The 18,083-nt window shown below is 42.1% G+C and overlaps 1 protein-coding gene across 1 annotated transcript in view; it reads right to left on the reverse strand.

Annotated features, from left to right (window-relative positions):
- Window positions 1-18,083, reverse strand: part of TRPM6 (transient receptor potential cation channel subfamily M member 6) — a 136,268-nt gene that overhangs the window by 43,399 nt on the left and 74,786 nt on the right. Inside the window, exons 21-24 of the mRNA XM_032164308.2 lie at window positions 17,230-17,404; window positions 16,913-17,027; window positions 10,194-10,387; window positions 6,024-6,156 (exon numbers count right to left, since the gene is read on the reverse strand). Coding sequence (XP_032020199.1) covers window positions 6,024-6,156; window positions 10,194-10,387; window positions 16,913-17,027; window positions 17,230-17,404 — 617 coding nt within the window. The remainder of the gene's footprint in view (window positions 1-6,023; window positions 6,157-10,193; window positions 10,388-16,912; window positions 17,028-17,229; window positions 17,405-18,083) is intronic.

Raw genomic sequence — 18,083 nt, forward strand, 5'->3', positions numbered from 1 at the left:
ACATCTCAAGTCACAGGGATTGAAAGAAAGATCTTCCACTTCCTTTTTCTGGGACCTTTGTCAATAGAAATTAAAGATAAAAAGAGTGGCACCTTCCATCTTTATTATATTCTATGTGAGTAGAAACGTCTCTTTCTTGCTTCTGCTACAGAATTCAACTTTTATAACTCAATAGAGGCTTAACAAATGCTTCCTGACCTTCTGGAATCTGCAAAATTAGAACTGGCAAGGATGATGTGGGAAACAGCACAAAATATATGTATACTCCCTTCCAAATATGCTTAATTAGAGCCTCTCCATCCAGTGCACTGTTTCATCTAATTCAAAAACAGTACAGTCTGAACACCAGTAATGGAGCCTCATTAAGTTCCATTAGCAGCAGTCACATCGAATGGATACAATAGAAACCAGCAACTATTCACAGCCACAGGTAACATGCTACAATAGAAACCTGTTAGACAAACAACCTGGTCACCCTCAAATCAGGTCCCTTGCTTTTATAGACTTATTTTCTAAAACTTGATGTCCAGTGAAACATATTTTAATTATATTGCTGGACCACCGATATTAATTTAGCCTTTCAGTCATTCTGACACATAAAATTTATAATTTTAGTTTCCTCCACGCAAGGTACGAGGATGGAAGAAAGATGAGAATGGTAATTGTTTTATTATGGGCCTTTAGGCAAGATGCCTTAAAATGAGATAACAGCAAGTATAATTACAATCACCATGAAAATCACCATATTCACTGAGTGCTCACTATGTGCCAAGCATTTTATAAAGGTTCTACCTGTACTATTTTATTTAATCCATGTAACAACCCTATAAGGTAGGCATTACTATTATCCTTTCATAGAAAAGAGCCTGGGTTGGCCGTGCATGGTGGCTCATGCCTGTAATCCCAGCACTTTTTGGGAGGCTGAGGCAGGTGGATCATCTAAGGTCAGGAGTTCAAGACCAGCATGGCCAATATGGTGAAACCCCAACTCTACTAAAAAAAAAAAAAAAAAAATAGCTGGGGGTGGTGGCAGGCACCTGTAATCCCAGCTACTGGGAAGGCTGAGGCAGGAGAATCACCTGAACCCAGGGAGCGGAGGTTGCAGTGAGCTGACACCATGCCATTGCACTCCAGCCTAGGCAACAAGAGCGACACTCCGTCTCAAAAAAAAAGAGAGGTTAGGTCACATAGCCAGAGTCACATGGCCCGTGAAAACGTCAGGCATCAAACCTAGACAGGCTGACTCCATATTGAGTGGCATTGACCACTGCCTTCTGGTACCCCTCAGCAACTCACCTAGGATCTAGGCAATTTCTTTTGGGGGTTCCTGGAGTACCATGAAGTACTACATGAACTACACCAACAATTCTCATGCTGGGAGGTGTCACAGATGTTCCTCAGTAAGGTTTCATGGTCAAATAGTGGTGGGACCTGCTTAAGCTATAACTGTACTGATGAATTACAATGCACATTATGTAAAATATTTTTTAAAACCACAGTATTTCCCAAATATAATGTACCAAAACATGCTTAATGTGGAAAATACCTAAAAGCATCTTACTCCCCAGAACAGAGAAGGGAAAAGCTGACTTACACTACTAGAATCAAAAAAGAAGTTAGAGTCCCAAATAGGGAAAGTAAGATTTAAAACAGCCTTGCTATGTTTTCTTTTTCCACTGTCACAACTCACTTGATTCGAGAAGGATATAGCAATCTCTTCTTCAGAAGTAGGCTAACGTGCAAAATCCTCTGAATCTCCTTCCCTTCCCTCTTCAAACTATTGCTCAGTTACCTCAGGAAATATTCTCCTCTCTTTCCCATACCTCATTTATGAGGTCCCCACAAATGACCTCAACAAAGATGACAGTATAAGAACAGTGCCACTGAGATAGCTCCATCAAGAGGGAAAATAGATTCTATTTTGAAGTTTAATTAGAGCTGCAGGCTCAGATGCGGTAACTCATGCCTGTAATCCCAGCACTTTGGGAGACTGAGGCAGAAGGGTTGCTTGAGGCCAGGAGTTCAAGACCAGCCTGGGCAACATTAGCAAGACCCTGCCTCTACAAAAATGAAAAAAATAAAAGTTAGCTCAGCATGGTAGCATGTGCCTGTAGTCCTAGCTACTTGGAAGGCTGAGGCGAGAGGATCGCTTGAGCCCAGGATTTCAAGGGTGCATGAGCCCTGATCACTCTATCTAAATAATAATAATAATAAATTAGAGCTTCATAACCAAATTCTAAACCTCTTGGAAGTCCCCATAATTTTCAGAAGGTACATATCCATTTAATTTCTAACCCTCTACTCAAATCCCAAGAAAAGAATCCAAGAGAAACACAATGCTTTATGACGGTTAATGTTTTTAGGATTTTATCATTGAATTACTTGTTTATAAATGTCTGGTTCTCAATTTTCACTCTATGTTCCCTTAGTTTATGATACTGCCTTCTTCTAGTTCTCTTTATACTCCTCTGAACGGTTATTTATGGTCTTCTCCATGAGTTTCTCTTTCTTTGCCCATTACAGGTGTTGGCACCTTGCAGGATTTAACTCTCAGCTCACTAGTTTCCCTCACTCTTGCTTCCTGGGCATAATCGCTTCCTCTGTCATACTTTTAGTTTCCTACAATAGGCAGATGACTCCTACAGTTGACTGTCCCAATAAGCAGATGATCTCCTCCACCAGTTCAAATGCTCCCCGGGGGCTTCAGATGCACACATCCAAAGCCTCCTGAACATCTCTGGCTAAATATACTACAAGAATCTCAATCTCAAGAAATCTAAAACTTATTGCTTTCTCTTCACACCTCTTGTGCCTTCTTTATTTCGGTGGTGCCACCTTTCACCTGATTACCCCACTCTTTTCTGGAAGTCGTGCTGGACTCTATGCTCTCCCTTAGCTCCACATCTGATCCTTAACATGCCTAATGAATTGTTCTTTCTAAATGTCATATTCACCCCTTCCTTTCAATCCCACCACCACCAACCTTGGCAAGGCTGTGGTCACATCAGTGCTCTGCACTATTCTCTCAAATGGTCTTCCTGGTTCTTATTCTGACCCCCTCAAATCCACACCATTACTGAAGGTAAATCTGTCCATATCTTTGGCCACCTAAAATCCTTCCTTCCTTTATAGTTTAGAGTAAACGGCTCTTCATAAACTTATCCCAGTTCATAATCTTGGGGAGGCAGGGAGGCTATCCTGTCCGCATCTCATCTGTTCATTCCCCTTTCCTTAAGGGTTGGAGAGGAATTTGTATTTAAAAAGAAATTATACTAACAATTTCGAGAGGCCCGTTTTTACTTAGTAATAGATAACTTTCATTGTACTCTTACTGTGAGTCAGCACTCTGCCACACAGTTCATCTATATTATGTCATTTAATCCTCACAACACCTCTAAGAGGTAGGGCTATTTCCAGGGTTTTGTTTGTTTGTTTGTTTGTTTGAGACACAGTCTCATTCTCTTGCCCAGGCTGGAGTGCAGTGGTGCGATTTCCACTCACTGCAACCTCCGCCTCCTGGATTCATGCGATTCTTCTGCCTCAGCATCCTGAGTAGCTGGGACTACAGGCATGTGCCACCACACCCAGCTAATTTTCTTTGTATTTTTAGTAGAGACGGAGTTTTGCCATGTTGGCCAGGCTAGTATTGAGCTCCTGATGTCAAGTGATCCACCTGCCTCGGCCTCCAAAAGTGTTGGGATTACAGGCGTGAACCACCTTGCCCGGCCTCCATGTTTATTTTACAAATAAGAAAACAGCCTGGCATGGTGGCTCACGCCTGTAATCCCAGCATTGTGGGAGGTTGAGGGGGCCAGATCACGAGATCAGGAGATCCAGAGCATCCTGGCTAACACGGTGAAACCCCGTCTCTACTAAAAATACAAAAAATTAGCCAGGTGTGCTGGCACACACCTGTAATCCCGGCTACTCAGGAGGCTGAGGCAGGAGAATCACTTGAACCCGGGAGGCAGAAGCTGCAGTGAGCCGAGATCACGCTGTGGCACTCCAGCCTGGTGACAGAGTGAGACTCCATCAAAAGGAAGGAAAGAAGGAAGAAAAGAAGGAAGGAAGGAAGGAAAGAAGGAAGGAAGGAAGGAAGGAAGGAAGGAAGGAAGGAAGGAAGGAAGGAAACCAAGGAGGTTCAGTAAATTTGCCCATGTCCATATAACTAGTAAGTGCCTGAAGCAGGACTTCATCCCAGCTCCGTAAGCTCCTAATATGGGTCTATGCTTCATACAAAACAGAGAACCAAGCTTGCCCGTCAGACTCAATGAGCATAGCTACAAAGGGGGGCAGAATGCGTAGAAGAAGGAAAGAGAAATTCATATAATTATAGACTAAAGATATTATGTAGGTGAAATCAATTTTTGTGGACTCAATCTTTGATATTCAATTTTTTCTCCATATTAAATTTGATCTGAAATTCAATCAGGCACAGAAACACAGATTTATATAAATATGGTATAAATAGAGATTTATATAAACATGACTTATGCCCATAGTGAACCATTTACAAAGTTCTTCATGTGATTCAGTTTAAGTAAAGCCATATTTAAGGATTCACATCTCTCTATCTGATATTTGCACATCAGAAAAAAATGCATAATTAGATATAATACATCATAGTTCCATGTATGTTCAAAAATAAAGGAACACATTTAACGTCTGTCAATTTGCTTCCATTTACAAGAACAATTCTGTGTTTTAAACAAATGCATTTCATCACATATAGCCTTCCATATGTTCACACGATGCCATGCACCCACCATGAGTAATAAATCCACAGTAACTCAGACCACATTATAGCTTCCTAATATGTTCAATCTCTCCAATACGTCTCCTCCTCTTTCCTCAAACCTCTGAATGTCCCCCATACCGCCTGCCTCCCTCAAAATCCCACACACAGGCACACCTAGCCGACGACTTTGCCTCAAGATCTGGGTCCCCCCCAACCTCGTCTGCCTTCCCATCTACTCTGGCCATATCCTGTCCCGTTCCCCTGCTTCGGGGAAAAGGTCAGACCCTCCATTTTCCCAGCTTCTCAGGGACTTCTCTTCAGCAAATGGCCTCCTCCCTCCTGCTCCTGAGTTTCTCCCTTGCTGGTGGATCATTTCCAGGACCATGCTGTTTTGTTTATCGCCACATGAAGCAAAATCCAACAAAAAAACCTCACCGTGTCCCCCCATACCTCATCATGCTTCCCTGCACAGTAACACTTCTCCCAAAAGCCACCTGTAATTGCAGTCTCTGCTTCTCCTATGCTCTCTTCACCCACTTCAGTGAAGCAGCCGCCAATTCCACTGCACAACAACCGCCGGTCAGACGCCCTGAGAACCCCACGACTCCCCATCCAACCAGCACCCTCCATCTACCTCCTCCTCCCCTCTGGCTGCTGCCAGACACACTGTGTGGCCTCAGGCGGCTGCGCTTGCTGTTCCTTCCGCCAGGGGCGCTATTCCACCAGACGCCCCTGCCTCGCCCACTGCCTCACTTCCTTCAGGCCTCCACTCAATGCCCTCAGAGCGACCTTCTAGGACCAGACCATCTAAACAGTCCACTCAACCCCCAGCTCCGCTAGATTTCACGCCACCATCATTTCCTATTCTCTCCAACTACTTTATTTTTCTTCATAGCTCTTTTACTGCCTGATATTAAATTACAAATCTATTTGTGTGGTTCCTTGCTTAGGTTTTGTTCTCCATCCACTTTATTTCTCTCACCACCTACACCCATGCGCACACACACACACACACACACGCACGCGCGCGCATGAATGTAAGTCCCATGAGGACAAGGATTCTTATGTCTTATTAACCACTTACTCCTAGTAACTAAAAGAGTTACTTTTAGATGCTTAATAAATATACTTTCATTACATGAATATTATATGTTATTAAATGTCTCAAATTATAAAGAACTCAAACCTCTGGGATTTGAAAGTAGATCTTTCTACTCCTTTAGATATTCTAGTAGAATCACGTTTTGTTAGTGGTTTCAGAATGGAAAAGATTTATATCTTTTACCTTTCTGATGTCACTCGGATTCGTTCCTCACAACTACAATTCACATCTTCCATCTTCTCATGGAAGTATTTTTCCACACACTGCTCCTCAAAATCATGAAGCTTTTTCAGATCCTCCTTACTCAGGTAGAGTTCTATAGAAATAAGTATGAAACACAGAAAGAATCATTATTCACCTCAGGGCATGAGTGGCTTTTCTTCCACTTGTATTGAAAATGAGAAACTGTAGCCTGTTGTGATAAAAGTTTGTCACCTTGTCAAACTATTTCTAATATTAATGCAGAAACAGCACCAAAAAACAACTGGAAGCCAGGTGCAGTGGCTCACGCTTGTAATCCCAACACTTTTGGAGGCTGACAGGGAGTGGATCGCTTGAGCTCAGGAATTAGAAACCAGCCTGGGAAACATAGGCAGACCTTCTCCCTACAAAAAAAATTTAAAAATTAGCTAGGCGCCTGTGGCCCCAGCTATGCAGGAAACTGAGGCAGAAGGATGGCTTGAGCCTGGGAGGTCAAGGCTGCAGGAGCCGTGATCACGCCACTACACTCCAGCATGGGCTACAAAGGGAGAACCTGTGTCAAAAAAGGAAAAGAAAAGAAAGAACTGGAAACACCCGCCTGGGTCTCTCCTACTCACTCTCTGAAAATGACTCATATATAGAATTCTTTCTCTTTAATATTTTTACAGGTTAGAATGCTTTCACATTTAACAAAAATTCACTGCGTTTATATGAAAATAGGGAATCTGATTGTCTTTTCTCTCTGCCAACACTTTCTAAAATTAATTAAATTTTAATTGATTCATATTAGATTCACATATTTTTGAGATACATGTGATAATTTGATACATTCATATAATCAAATCAGGGCAATTGGTGGCTCAAGCCTGTAGTCACAGCTACTCAGGAGGCTGAGGTAGATCACCTTAAATATTTACCTGTCCTATAAGATAGAAACATTTGAATTATTCTCTTCTAGCTATTTTGAAATGTATAATCAATTAATTTTAACTGTAGTCAACCTACTGATGGCAGGGCATGGTGGCTCACACCTGTAATCCCAGCACTTTGGGAGGCCGAGGCAGGTGGATAACCTGAGATCAGGAGTTCAAGACCACCCTGGCCAACATGGTGAAACCCCACCTCTAGTAAAAATACAAAAATTGGGGGCTTCCTCTCTCGGCTTTGGAGCCCCCCTCCCTCTGTCTCTGTATGAGGGAGCTTCTTCTTTCTTATTTGCCTATTAAACTCTCCACTCCTTAAAACAAACAAATAACAAAATTAGCTGGGTGTGGTGGTCCATGCCTATAATCCCAGCTACTCAGGAGGCTAAGGTAGGAGAAACATTTGAACCCAGGAGGCAGAGGTTACAGTGAGCCGAGATCACTCCACTGCACTCCAGCCTGGGCAACAGAGCGAGACTCCATCTCAAACAACAACAACAAAAACCCTACCGATCTATTGAACACTAGGTCTTATTTCTTCTATCAAAGTGTATATTTGTACTCATTAATCAACCTCTCTCCCAACTCTTTTAGCTATTACAATGACAGTAAATAACCAATAGGTTAAATGAAAGATTAGCAGAAGGCAGTCTGTTGAAATTAATCCAGTAAGTATAGGAAAGTTTTACCTTGTTACACAGAGTTTGTGCATACTAAGTCCTTCTACTGAAGAATGAGATGTTATTATTACCATTCAATGGCCAGTCATGGCTGTATACCTTCTCTGACACAATTATAAATAATTCATTAAATAGACACATCACTAACTAATATTATAAGGCTAACACAATTCTTCATCAAACTCCAGCATTCACATTTGGTCTATTACCTTGGCTTTCACTCCTGCCTAATAGAATAATATACCATCTTTTAAGCAAGTTTATAATACTTAGAAAATATATAAATGAAGTGATGCTGCTAAAAGGATTAAATTGGAAAGTTCTCTTTCTTGAATGATTTTGCTTACATTAGGAGAAAAAGAACTAACACGGTTCTCCAGAATTTATTTAAAATGCAATTGTTACATTATTTTCTGATAAAATTAATGACAAAAAATCTTAATTTTAAATTGAAAACATGGCTAAAAGTATTATTCAGCTGTAAAATGTATTCACAACTCAGGTATACAGTGCCTTCTGATTTAAATGGCAGGAAAAATATTTTCAGACACTGAAAAGATTCGGTATCTCCCATCCCCTACCCAACTCTAATGTCTTCTTTCACTAAAGAATCTCCTATGAGCAAGAAACTTTACAGGTGTCATCATGTGAACCTTAGGTGGATCCCTGAGAGCAAACAATCCAGAGTTAATTCCAATGACTGGTGCAGCTTGCAGTATGTGGCGCTTTCCTGTAATTGTCCGCAAGGTGGCACTGCTGCCCCTTTTGTAAATGTCTTTATCCTCAATATAAAGGATCAGAAGCAATGTTATGAAAATTCAAGAACGTTCCAGAAAGCTCAGGGTGAATTCATTTTAAACTTTACTTGAGTTTTATATGAATCATCCTATAAGCACAGACCAAGGTGAACCCAGGAAACGTTCTTTCATGTGGTACTAGGAAGTCTGGGCAAATCCTAGTCAATTCCAGGATTTATCAAGCGATTCACACTCTGCTATTAGGTTGCAATGGTTCTGCAGCCAAAGCCTGAGACGTCTCTCTATTAGCAGCCTGAAATTTACAGTATAATTATAAGGCTTCAAGTTAACTTCAGTTACACTTTGGCTTTCGTACAGGCTGAATCTCTTGGTCAGGGAGCGGGGTATGAAAAAGAAAAAAAAATCTTCAAAGTGACTTAGGAGGAGAAAAAATACTTCACAGAGTCACCTACCACCAGCAAAAGCATATCACCCTGTCAACCCCATAATATACTGCAAGGGATGATCTGTCCCCCTAAGGACCTACCTAAACACATAAATAGCCCACTGTCCCTTAGCTGAAACTCCCAGAGTCCAGAGCATTTTAGAATTCAGAACTGTTCTTTTGTAGTTTCAGAAAGTTAATATAGTGAATATATCATAAATGAAGGGAAATCCCTAGTTAAGATTAAAGCAATCCCTAAAATCAAACATATTACTATTTTCTGCAGCAACATCAATGAATATTCATACTACAAGAAATAAAGAGAATAAATGGCTTCACATCAATTCTCATCAGCCTTTTTTGGCCAAATGAGCCTTTCCCCAAATTTTTGATGAAAAGGCTTTCAGTTTTCAGAGATATTTTAGATTTAGGAATTGGGAAAAGGATTGTGCATTTATGCCCCCTGCTTCCTGTATTTCTGGGAACTATCTAGAAATGGGCCTGGTACCAATTGTGGAATTGCTTGACAGGAACTACAGAAGATCTGTAAAACCACCAAACGCAATGTTCTCTGACAACAATTAGTACGATAGTCATATCATGCAGTGAAGATCTGGCTAAACAAGATGAATTAGGAAAACCTCAAAATATATAAGCTTATGCTTTGAAAAAACACAAGTGAGAATCCCTATTTCCGCATCCTGACTCACAATGTTGCCCAGGCTGAAGTGGCTATTTACAGGCATGATCATGGTGCACCCCAGCTTTAATCTTCTGAGCTCAAGCAATTCTTGTGCCTCAGCCTCCTGAGCTAGGACTACAGGCATGCACTACCGCACCCAGTTTCTGAGTTGAGGTTCTTGAAAATAAGAAACGTCATTTCAGAATCACCTCCATGCTCAGTAGATTAGAGAACCAGAGGATCGTGACTCTGGTTAATAAGCCCAGCTTTGCTTATCTTTTCTCTTAGACCCCAAGGCCTTCTGTAACTCCATTCTGTCTGAATTCCATCTTCCACAACAAGGAGAACAGTACAGGTCACATGACTACTCTAGGAGTTATTCTGATGAGTTCTCCGGTCAGCAGAGAAAACACAGGTTTTCCATGTGACATAAAGCCTTTACACAATCAAGCAGAGACTCTCTTCCTACCTATTCCTTTCTAAGTATCCGTTCATCTTGGCAAAAGGCATTGCGACCTCATAATGAGGTCAATATATTTACTTAGACCCAGAACATCAGCTGATATTCTATTGTCAGGGAACTCCCAGAGCGCCACAGTGCCCTGAACTTCTGATACTCCAGTGCATCTTTGCCTTGAATCCTACTTTTTGCTCTCTTTCTCCTGCCTCACATAGAACAACTTACTTAATCCAACGTCACCATCTTCTTGGTCGTGAGGAGCTCGATGACTGCACAGGCGGCGGAGGAGAAGGCCCACGTGGCTCAGCAGGATGAGAGGTGGGGGCAGCCAGGGCTTCTCGTGGTAGGTCATGATGTAGCGATAGCGGTTGTATTTCCACAGGTTATTTGAAATGGATTCCATATCTAAGTAAACGTTGCTGTAAGATGAAGTAAGAGAGGGACAATGTTTTAATATGAAATCTTGAAAGGTAACAGATTCTATATCTTCCAACATTTATGACTGGCTCACCTGACATTACCGGCAGTTACCCAATATAAATACTATCCATGTGTTTATGATTTTTCTTCCACCAAACAAAATATATTAGCTACCTTCTACAATGAAACATGCTAATCAGAATAACAAGCAAAAGGCAGACATTACAATCAGAGAAAAGAAAATGCCAACATTTTCAGTGTAACGAACAGAAAATCCATTCTGGAACTCAACACTATTCTCAAGTCACCATCTCTTCTCACATAAGAAGGTCTTTTTCAGTCCATAATTCATCGTTTATGGGAAACAGCTTTAATGTTCCTCTGTATCATCTACCTAATGTCAAATGGGAGAACTGCTAGAAAAATCCCAGTTAAAACGTGCAAACAGAACAGTGTTAATGGAGAAATGGAAGAAGAATCAATTCATCTTAAATCAAAAAGCAGAGCTTCTATTAAAATCCAGACAAATTATTTAGATTAACTTTACAATAAAAGTAACTCCTTATTGGTAGGTCACTTTGTAGTTGTAACATGGAGATAGGATGGTGAATGTTGATATTATAGAACTTGCCATGGGGGTAATGATTGGAAGTACAGTTATTCTGAAACAATATATCATCCTTAACTACTTAACTTTAAGTATATAATATGATATAAGAGGAACACAATAAAATGTCCATCTTAATATTTTGCATAGACTAACAAAATTTAGTTTCTTTTTAAAACAATTCTTCTTCTTGCAGTGTCAAAATTTTAGTTTCTTTAGAGGAAGATAGCAGAGTAGAACTTGAGGAAGGTAGCCAAATTTAGCAAATAAAAACACAGATAACCCTAAACCTGAACAGTGATAAAGAAAAGGAATCAGGATTATCCTGGAGAAAGCCATCTTTGGGTAAGAATAGAAGTTTCTCAGAATCCATACAGAAGGTGATTGAAACATAGATGACTTGGTTATATCAGTAGTTCTCAAGCATGTTTTCTGAACCAGCAGCAGCAACATCACCTGAGAACATGTCAGAAACGCACATTTTTGGGGCCTGGTCAATGAGTGAGAAACTCTAGGGTTGCACATGCTATTAATAGTAGTTTCACTCCAACGTGACAACAGCCTTCCACCAGCAGGTGGCGACCTTCACAGTGTATTTAATTTTTTTTGGTTGGTTGGTTTTTGTTTTTTTCAATTATTTTATAAAGAATTGTCTGTAACCGGCTCCTGGACAAGTAGTCAGATCTGGGGTTTGTCAGTTTGTATGGTTTTCAGTGTGTTCACCTCTAACATGAGAAATTTGTCCTATGCGAGGATTTCTCAACTTCTTTTTTGACACTGGACATTTGTTGCTGTTGCTGTTGTTGTTGTTGTTGTTGTTGTTGTTGTTGTTGGCCAGGAGGCTCACAAAGAGGCCTTTATTTATCTAGCTCAAAGTATACACTATCACAGTCTTGTCTGTTACTCCTTCTACTAAAATAGTTCAAATCAATGTTTCTACCACACTATCAAAAAGTTATAGTTCTTTTTGTCTCCCCACATCAGAGTGGTTGAATAGAAGGTAGAAACAGGCTGAGAGTCCATAGGCTCCCAGCTCTAAACAGTGCCAGGGCAGGAAGGGGTGGCTCCGGATCTCACTGTAGCACCTTCTACAGAAAATAGACGTAGCTGCCAGGCCTGGGGACAGAAACCAGACATCCCAGTCCATCTCCAAAAAGCAGCACAAATACTTTCCCCCCACAGTAGGAAAAATACACACCTCTAGCACTCGGCAGTCATGCATTTAGTTTTCTTTAAGAAAAAACAAATCAGTAGTTATGTATCCTGTTTCCTCAAGTTTCAAGAAAAAAAAATGAAAGGTCACTTTTTTTCTCTTTAAACACTGATGTGTAGCTAGTAACTTGGATAAAAAGGTGCCACCCTACAAAATGTGCTCAGCATGTTCTGATGCCAGGATGGGCTTGGCCTCCTGGGCTGGGGCTAGAAAGGAGAACTCCATCTGTCCCAGTGGAAACTGAAGCCGAGTGTTCGTGCCGCATTTGGCTTCAAGATCGAGAATCAGAGCTTTTGAAATGGAACGGGGGCATCGAAAGGGCACCTCCACCAGGGGCTTTCAGAGCTAAGGCTCCAGAAGGAAGGGGTCACCCTGCTAGTGACAGAGCTGGGAGTCACTCTGAGCTGCAGCCCCCACAGGATCCCCCTGTGGGAGGCCCCATCTGACCCTCTCCAGCCCATGGCTCTCTGCAACTGCCACCTGTACTCAGGTATATGGCTTTGCTGCTGCTGGCTTTTAAAATCAGTTACTATGTTTGAGATGTGACTGTCACCTACAGAGTTCTGTCCTAAAATGCCATCCCAGTGCCATGTTGGCTCAGGGGGCACCAGCTTTGTACTGCCTCCTAACAGGCAGGAGAGTTCTCAAAGCAATGTTCCACTGATCCTTAGATGCCACTGCAGCCATTAGGGCAGGGTCAGTCCCCTGGAGGGGAAAGGTGGCTTCAAGCCTGTTGTCTGGGCCATTTGCAGGAGATCTGCAGGTACCAGGAGCCCGTACTTATCTCTTCTTTCAGTGGTGGCCAAGCCAACCAGACCCAAACATGACGCACATGGGCTCCCAGACTTGGCTCCCATTCAAAATTGACCCACACACCTTGGGCTGCTCTGCAGTTCTTTGGACTCCAAGACCCAGAAGGGCCTCTGTCCAGCTGCCTGCTTGGGCAAGACTCACTGGGTACCATGACCAGCAGGTGTTCACCCAACCTCGAGTGTACACCCCTAATGATGGGGAGCGCACCACCTGACTGAGAGACACTCCTTCCCAAAGAGTCCAAAGAGCCCACAGCAGGAGCATGACGCCATCCCATCACCAGCCCCCACTTACCTTCCTGGGGCTAAGATGCGGGGTGCGAGCCATTCCCCTGAGAGCAAACGGGCAGTGAGACACTGGACATTTTTAATAAACAAAAATCTCAGACTACCATCCTGGGCAACATGGCGAAACCCCATGTCTACCAAAAATACAAAATTTAGCTGGGCATGGTGGCATGCACCTGTAGTCCCAGCTACTCGGGAGGCTGAGGTGGGATGACCGCTTGAACCAGGGAGGCGGAGGTTGCAGTGAACTGAGATCACACCACTGCACCACTCCAGCCTGAGTGACAGAGTGAATCCCTGTGTCCCCCAATGCCCCCCCCAAAAAACTCAGACCCTTTTATTATTTGATATATAAAAATAGCTATTATAACTAAACACCAGCAAATATTCCAAGTTCCTAAAATGGTTGGGCTAAGAGAGATGATGACTATCATATAAGAAGCAGGAAGGTATGTCTTCCCCATATATAGGTAACAACAAAGCAGTCACTTTTTTTTTTTTAAGAATTTTGATTTACTTTGCTGACTCTCAACCCGTCTTCCCTACTTTCGTTACTTATACTGCACAAATTGATTTTCCCTTTTCTTATCTTTTCCTCTTTAGTAAGATAAGCAAGGAATCAAATACCTAGCACAGTGCCTGATAGTTAAAAGGCATCTAGAAAATATGAGTTTCTTCCTATTACTTCACTTGGTTTCTTTTGTCTAGGAAACAAATACGTGTCAGGCACTCTTTTCAGTGTTTGAGGTAAATTGCTTGCTTCTGAGCAAGAAGAGAAGAGGTGAGGAAGTGGGCCATACTGGTAGCTGCAGGAAGAGCATTCTAGGCAGAGGGAATAGCAAGTGCAAAGGCACCTGTGTGGTCTGAAAAACTGAGGGGCCAACGTGGTTGGAGACGAATGGGTCAGGGAAGAGTAGTGTGATGCATGATTTAAGAAGTGACGGCTGAGCGCAGTGGCTCACACCTGTAATCCCAGCACTTTGGGAGGCCAAGGCGGGCGGATCACGAAGTCAGGAGTTCAAGACCAGCCTGGCCAATATGGTGAAACCCTGTCTCAACTAAAAATACAAAAATTAGCTGGGTGTGGTGGCACGCACCTGTAGTCCCAGCTACTCGGGAGGCTGAGGCAGAAGAATCACTTGAACCTGGGAGGCAAAGGTTGTAGTGAGCCGAGATCACACCACTGCGTTCCAGCCTGGGCAACAGAGACAGACTCAAAAAAAAAAAAAAGTGACAGGGGCCAGGCATGGTGGCTCACACCTGTAATCCCAGCACTTTGGGAGGCCAAGGCGGGTGCAGGAATTTGAGACCAGCCTGGCCAACAGGGTGAAACCCTGTCTCTACTAAAAATACAAAAATTAGCCAAGTGTGTGGCACACACCTGCAATGCCAGCTACTCGGGAGGCTGAGGTAGGACACCTGCTTGAACCTGGGAGGCAGAGGTTGCAGTGAGCTGAGATCGCACCATTGCACTCTAGCCTGGGTGACAAAAGTGAAATTCTGTCTCAAAAAAAAAAAAAAAAAAGAAGTGACAGGAAAGCCAACTCACATGGGGCCATATAAGTCATTGTAGTGACTTAAACTTTTACCCAGAAGTAAAATGGGAGCCACTGAAGAGTTTGGAGCAGAAGAGTAATATCCTCTGATGTCTGCTTTTAAAGGGTCATTTGGACTACTGTGTTGAGAAAAGAATATAGGGAGTCAAAGACAGAAGCAGAGAGATAAATTAGAGGCTCTGTGGTAACAGTGGGGTAGTGAGAGGTCGTTAAATCAGTTACCTATTTGAAGGTTGAGTTAACAGAAGTTCCTGAGAGTTTAGAGGTAGAGGTTCAAGAAACCTTAAGAATGACTCCATGTACAGAATCACGGTGTAGAGTAGAGAAAAAGTAAGAATGACTACTTAGTTTTTGGTGTAAACAATTGAAAAGCTGGAACATCAACAAAAACTCATGTTCTTCCTCGCAGATTTGGGAAAGACTACATTAAACAGTATAAATAGGCTGGGCGCGGTGGCTCACGCTTGTAATCCCAGCACTTTGGGAGGCCGAGGCAGGCGGATCACGAGGTCAGGAGATTGAGACCACGGTGAAACCCCGTCTCTATTAAAAATACAAAAAATTAGCCGGGCGTGGTGGCGGGCGCCTGTAGTCCCAGCTACTCGGAGAGGCTGAGGCAGGAGAATGGCGTGAACCCAGGAGGCGGAGCTTGCAGTGAGCTGAGATTGCGTCACTGCACTCCAGCCTGGGCGACAGAGCGAGACTCCGTCTCAAAAAAAAAAAAAAGGGAGCTTGGCTGGAGATATAAATTGGGTGTGCTCAGGATATACAGGAAACTGAAAGAGATCACAAAAAGCATAAATAAAGAGGCAGGTCCGGGCTCAGGGACATTCCAATGTTAAAAGGTTGGGGAGAAGATGATCCAGAACAGAAGATTGAGAAGTAGTGAGAAGTGACAGAGAAGAAAACAGAGGGCCTGGCACAGTGGCTCATTCCTATAATCCCAGCACTTAGGAAGGCAGAGGCAGGTGGATCACTTGCAGTCAGGAGTTTGAGACCAGCCTGGTCAACATGGTGAAACCCCATCTCTACTAAAAATACAAAAATTAGCCAGGCGTGGTGGCAGGTGCCTGTAATCCCATCTACTTGGGAGGCTGAGGCAGGAGAATTGCTTGAACCCAGGAGGCAGAGGTTGCGGTGAGCCGGGGTCACACCCACTGCACTCCAGCCTGGGTAACACAGCGAGACTCTATCTCAAAAAAAAAAAAAGAAGAAAAAGAAAGAAAGGAAAAGAAAAGAAGAGAGGAGAGGAGAGGAGAGGAAAGGAAGAAAGAGAGAGAGAGAGAGAAAGAGAGAAAACAGAACAGGGGAAGCTGGGAGCAAGTGAAGAAAGCATACCAAGAACTCCTTAGCCAACTTGCAATTCCATCACTTGCTATCCTTTCATAATTCGAACTTACTGCCTAATCAAAACTCAAGATCTCCTTGCATTCTGATGTTGTTACATTGTACTTTCCCTCCACAGTCAGTCCTCCATATCTGTGGGTTCTGCATCTGTGGATTCAAACAACCACAGATCGAAAATATTTGGGGAAAAGAAAAGGATGATTGTGTTTGTGCTGAACATGCAGGGAAAAGAAAAGGATGATTGTGTCTGTGCTGAACATGCAGAGACATTTTATCTTTGTCATTATTCCCTCAACAATACAGTATAGCAACCATTTACATTGCATTAATACTATATTAGGTATTATAGAGAATTTAGAGATGTTTTAAAGTATACAGGAGGATGTGCATAGGTTATATGAAATACTACACCATTTTCTATAAGGGACTGGAGCATCCACAGAGTTTGGTATCTCCAGGGTGTCCTAGAACAAGTCCTCCGCAGATAATGATGGATGACTACATTTATTATTTCACTGTTTCCCATGCTCCACACCCTTCTTACCAGTAGTTTTATGTGCATATTTCAAAACAATAATAATAAAACATAGAACACACAAATATAAAAGGTTACATACTCAAAGTACATGTGAATCTACTCAACATATCTGCCCACATTTCTTATTTAAATAAAATAATCATACTTAATTGAAATAACCTACTTGAAGAAAGCAATCAACAGGTTCACCATGATGATATATTGCACGAAGAGGTAGACAGCTTGCAAGAATGGAGTAAGAAAAGAACCAGGAGGGCAGGATGGCTGGCTTGAACAAACTACAAATAAAGAATTTTAAAAGAATGAAAGATAAGATGAATCACAGTCCTGCCACTCTAGACAAACATTTAGCAAATTAACTGCACAGAATACCATAAATTCAAACATTCTTAAGATTTAGATGATTGTTTTTCAGATTTACTTTACTCTTGTTAACTATGAAGGCACAATTTCCGCATGATGGTAAAATCCCATACACACCATCTATGTCTCCAGCATAGACTTCTCCGTATATCATCCAGTATGGCTCAAATACAATATCTCGAGCTAGACTCCAAGATGGTGGTTCCTTTGGCGAAAGGATGGCCTTGCGTGCCACTCCAAAGCTCAGCAGGACTATGGCCATGATGATCACAATATAGAACATGTTTGCTGTCTGCAAAAGAGCATAGCACAACCAGAATTTTACCACAGATTTGAAGTTCAAAAGAAACCAAACACCAGCAGCCATCATAATTATACCTGCAAATAATAAGATTGTCTAGTCATTGACTAAAACACCCTTGTCCATGAACAGCTAGACTTTCTTTGGCTAAACTCTTTTGTTTTCTCACACAGTATGCATTTCAAGTCAACGTGGTCTATGGAATAATATAAATGTGCTGAGAGGAGAGAATTTGTGCTTCTTTGTTTAAGCAGTAATGAATTGTGGACACTTTTTGATTAGCTAATATCCAACTTTGCCCCCAGTTGGACCATAAGTTAGGAAAATAAAAAATAAAAAAATAGGGTATTGTTGAATTAGTCCAATGGCACCTTATTCCCATAATTGTCTTCAGGAATTGATTAGGGTCTAAGAAATTGATCAAGCCAGTTTAATTCCATCTACTAAATGTACATCAACTCAATCCATTAGTTTACTGTAACAGAGAGAGCATTCACTACAATTCCCATCAGTATTTCAAGAGCTACTCTACATCTCTTAGCTTTCCTTCCACTAGGCTGGGGCTGTGAAACCTATTCCAGCCAGTGGGCTGTGGTTTGATGGTGACTTGGGCGCTTCTTGTCCAGAGCAATTAAAAGCCATTAGACTTTCTCCATCCCACTCACTCTCT

The sequence above is a fragment of the Hylobates moloch genome, unplaced genomic scaffold (assembly GCF_009828535.3).
Source record: "Hylobates moloch isolate HMO894 unplaced genomic scaffold, HMol_V3 SCAFFOLD_10, whole genome shotgun sequence".
Lineage (NCBI taxonomy): Eukaryota > Metazoa > Chordata > Mammalia > Primates > Hylobatidae > Hylobates > Hylobates moloch.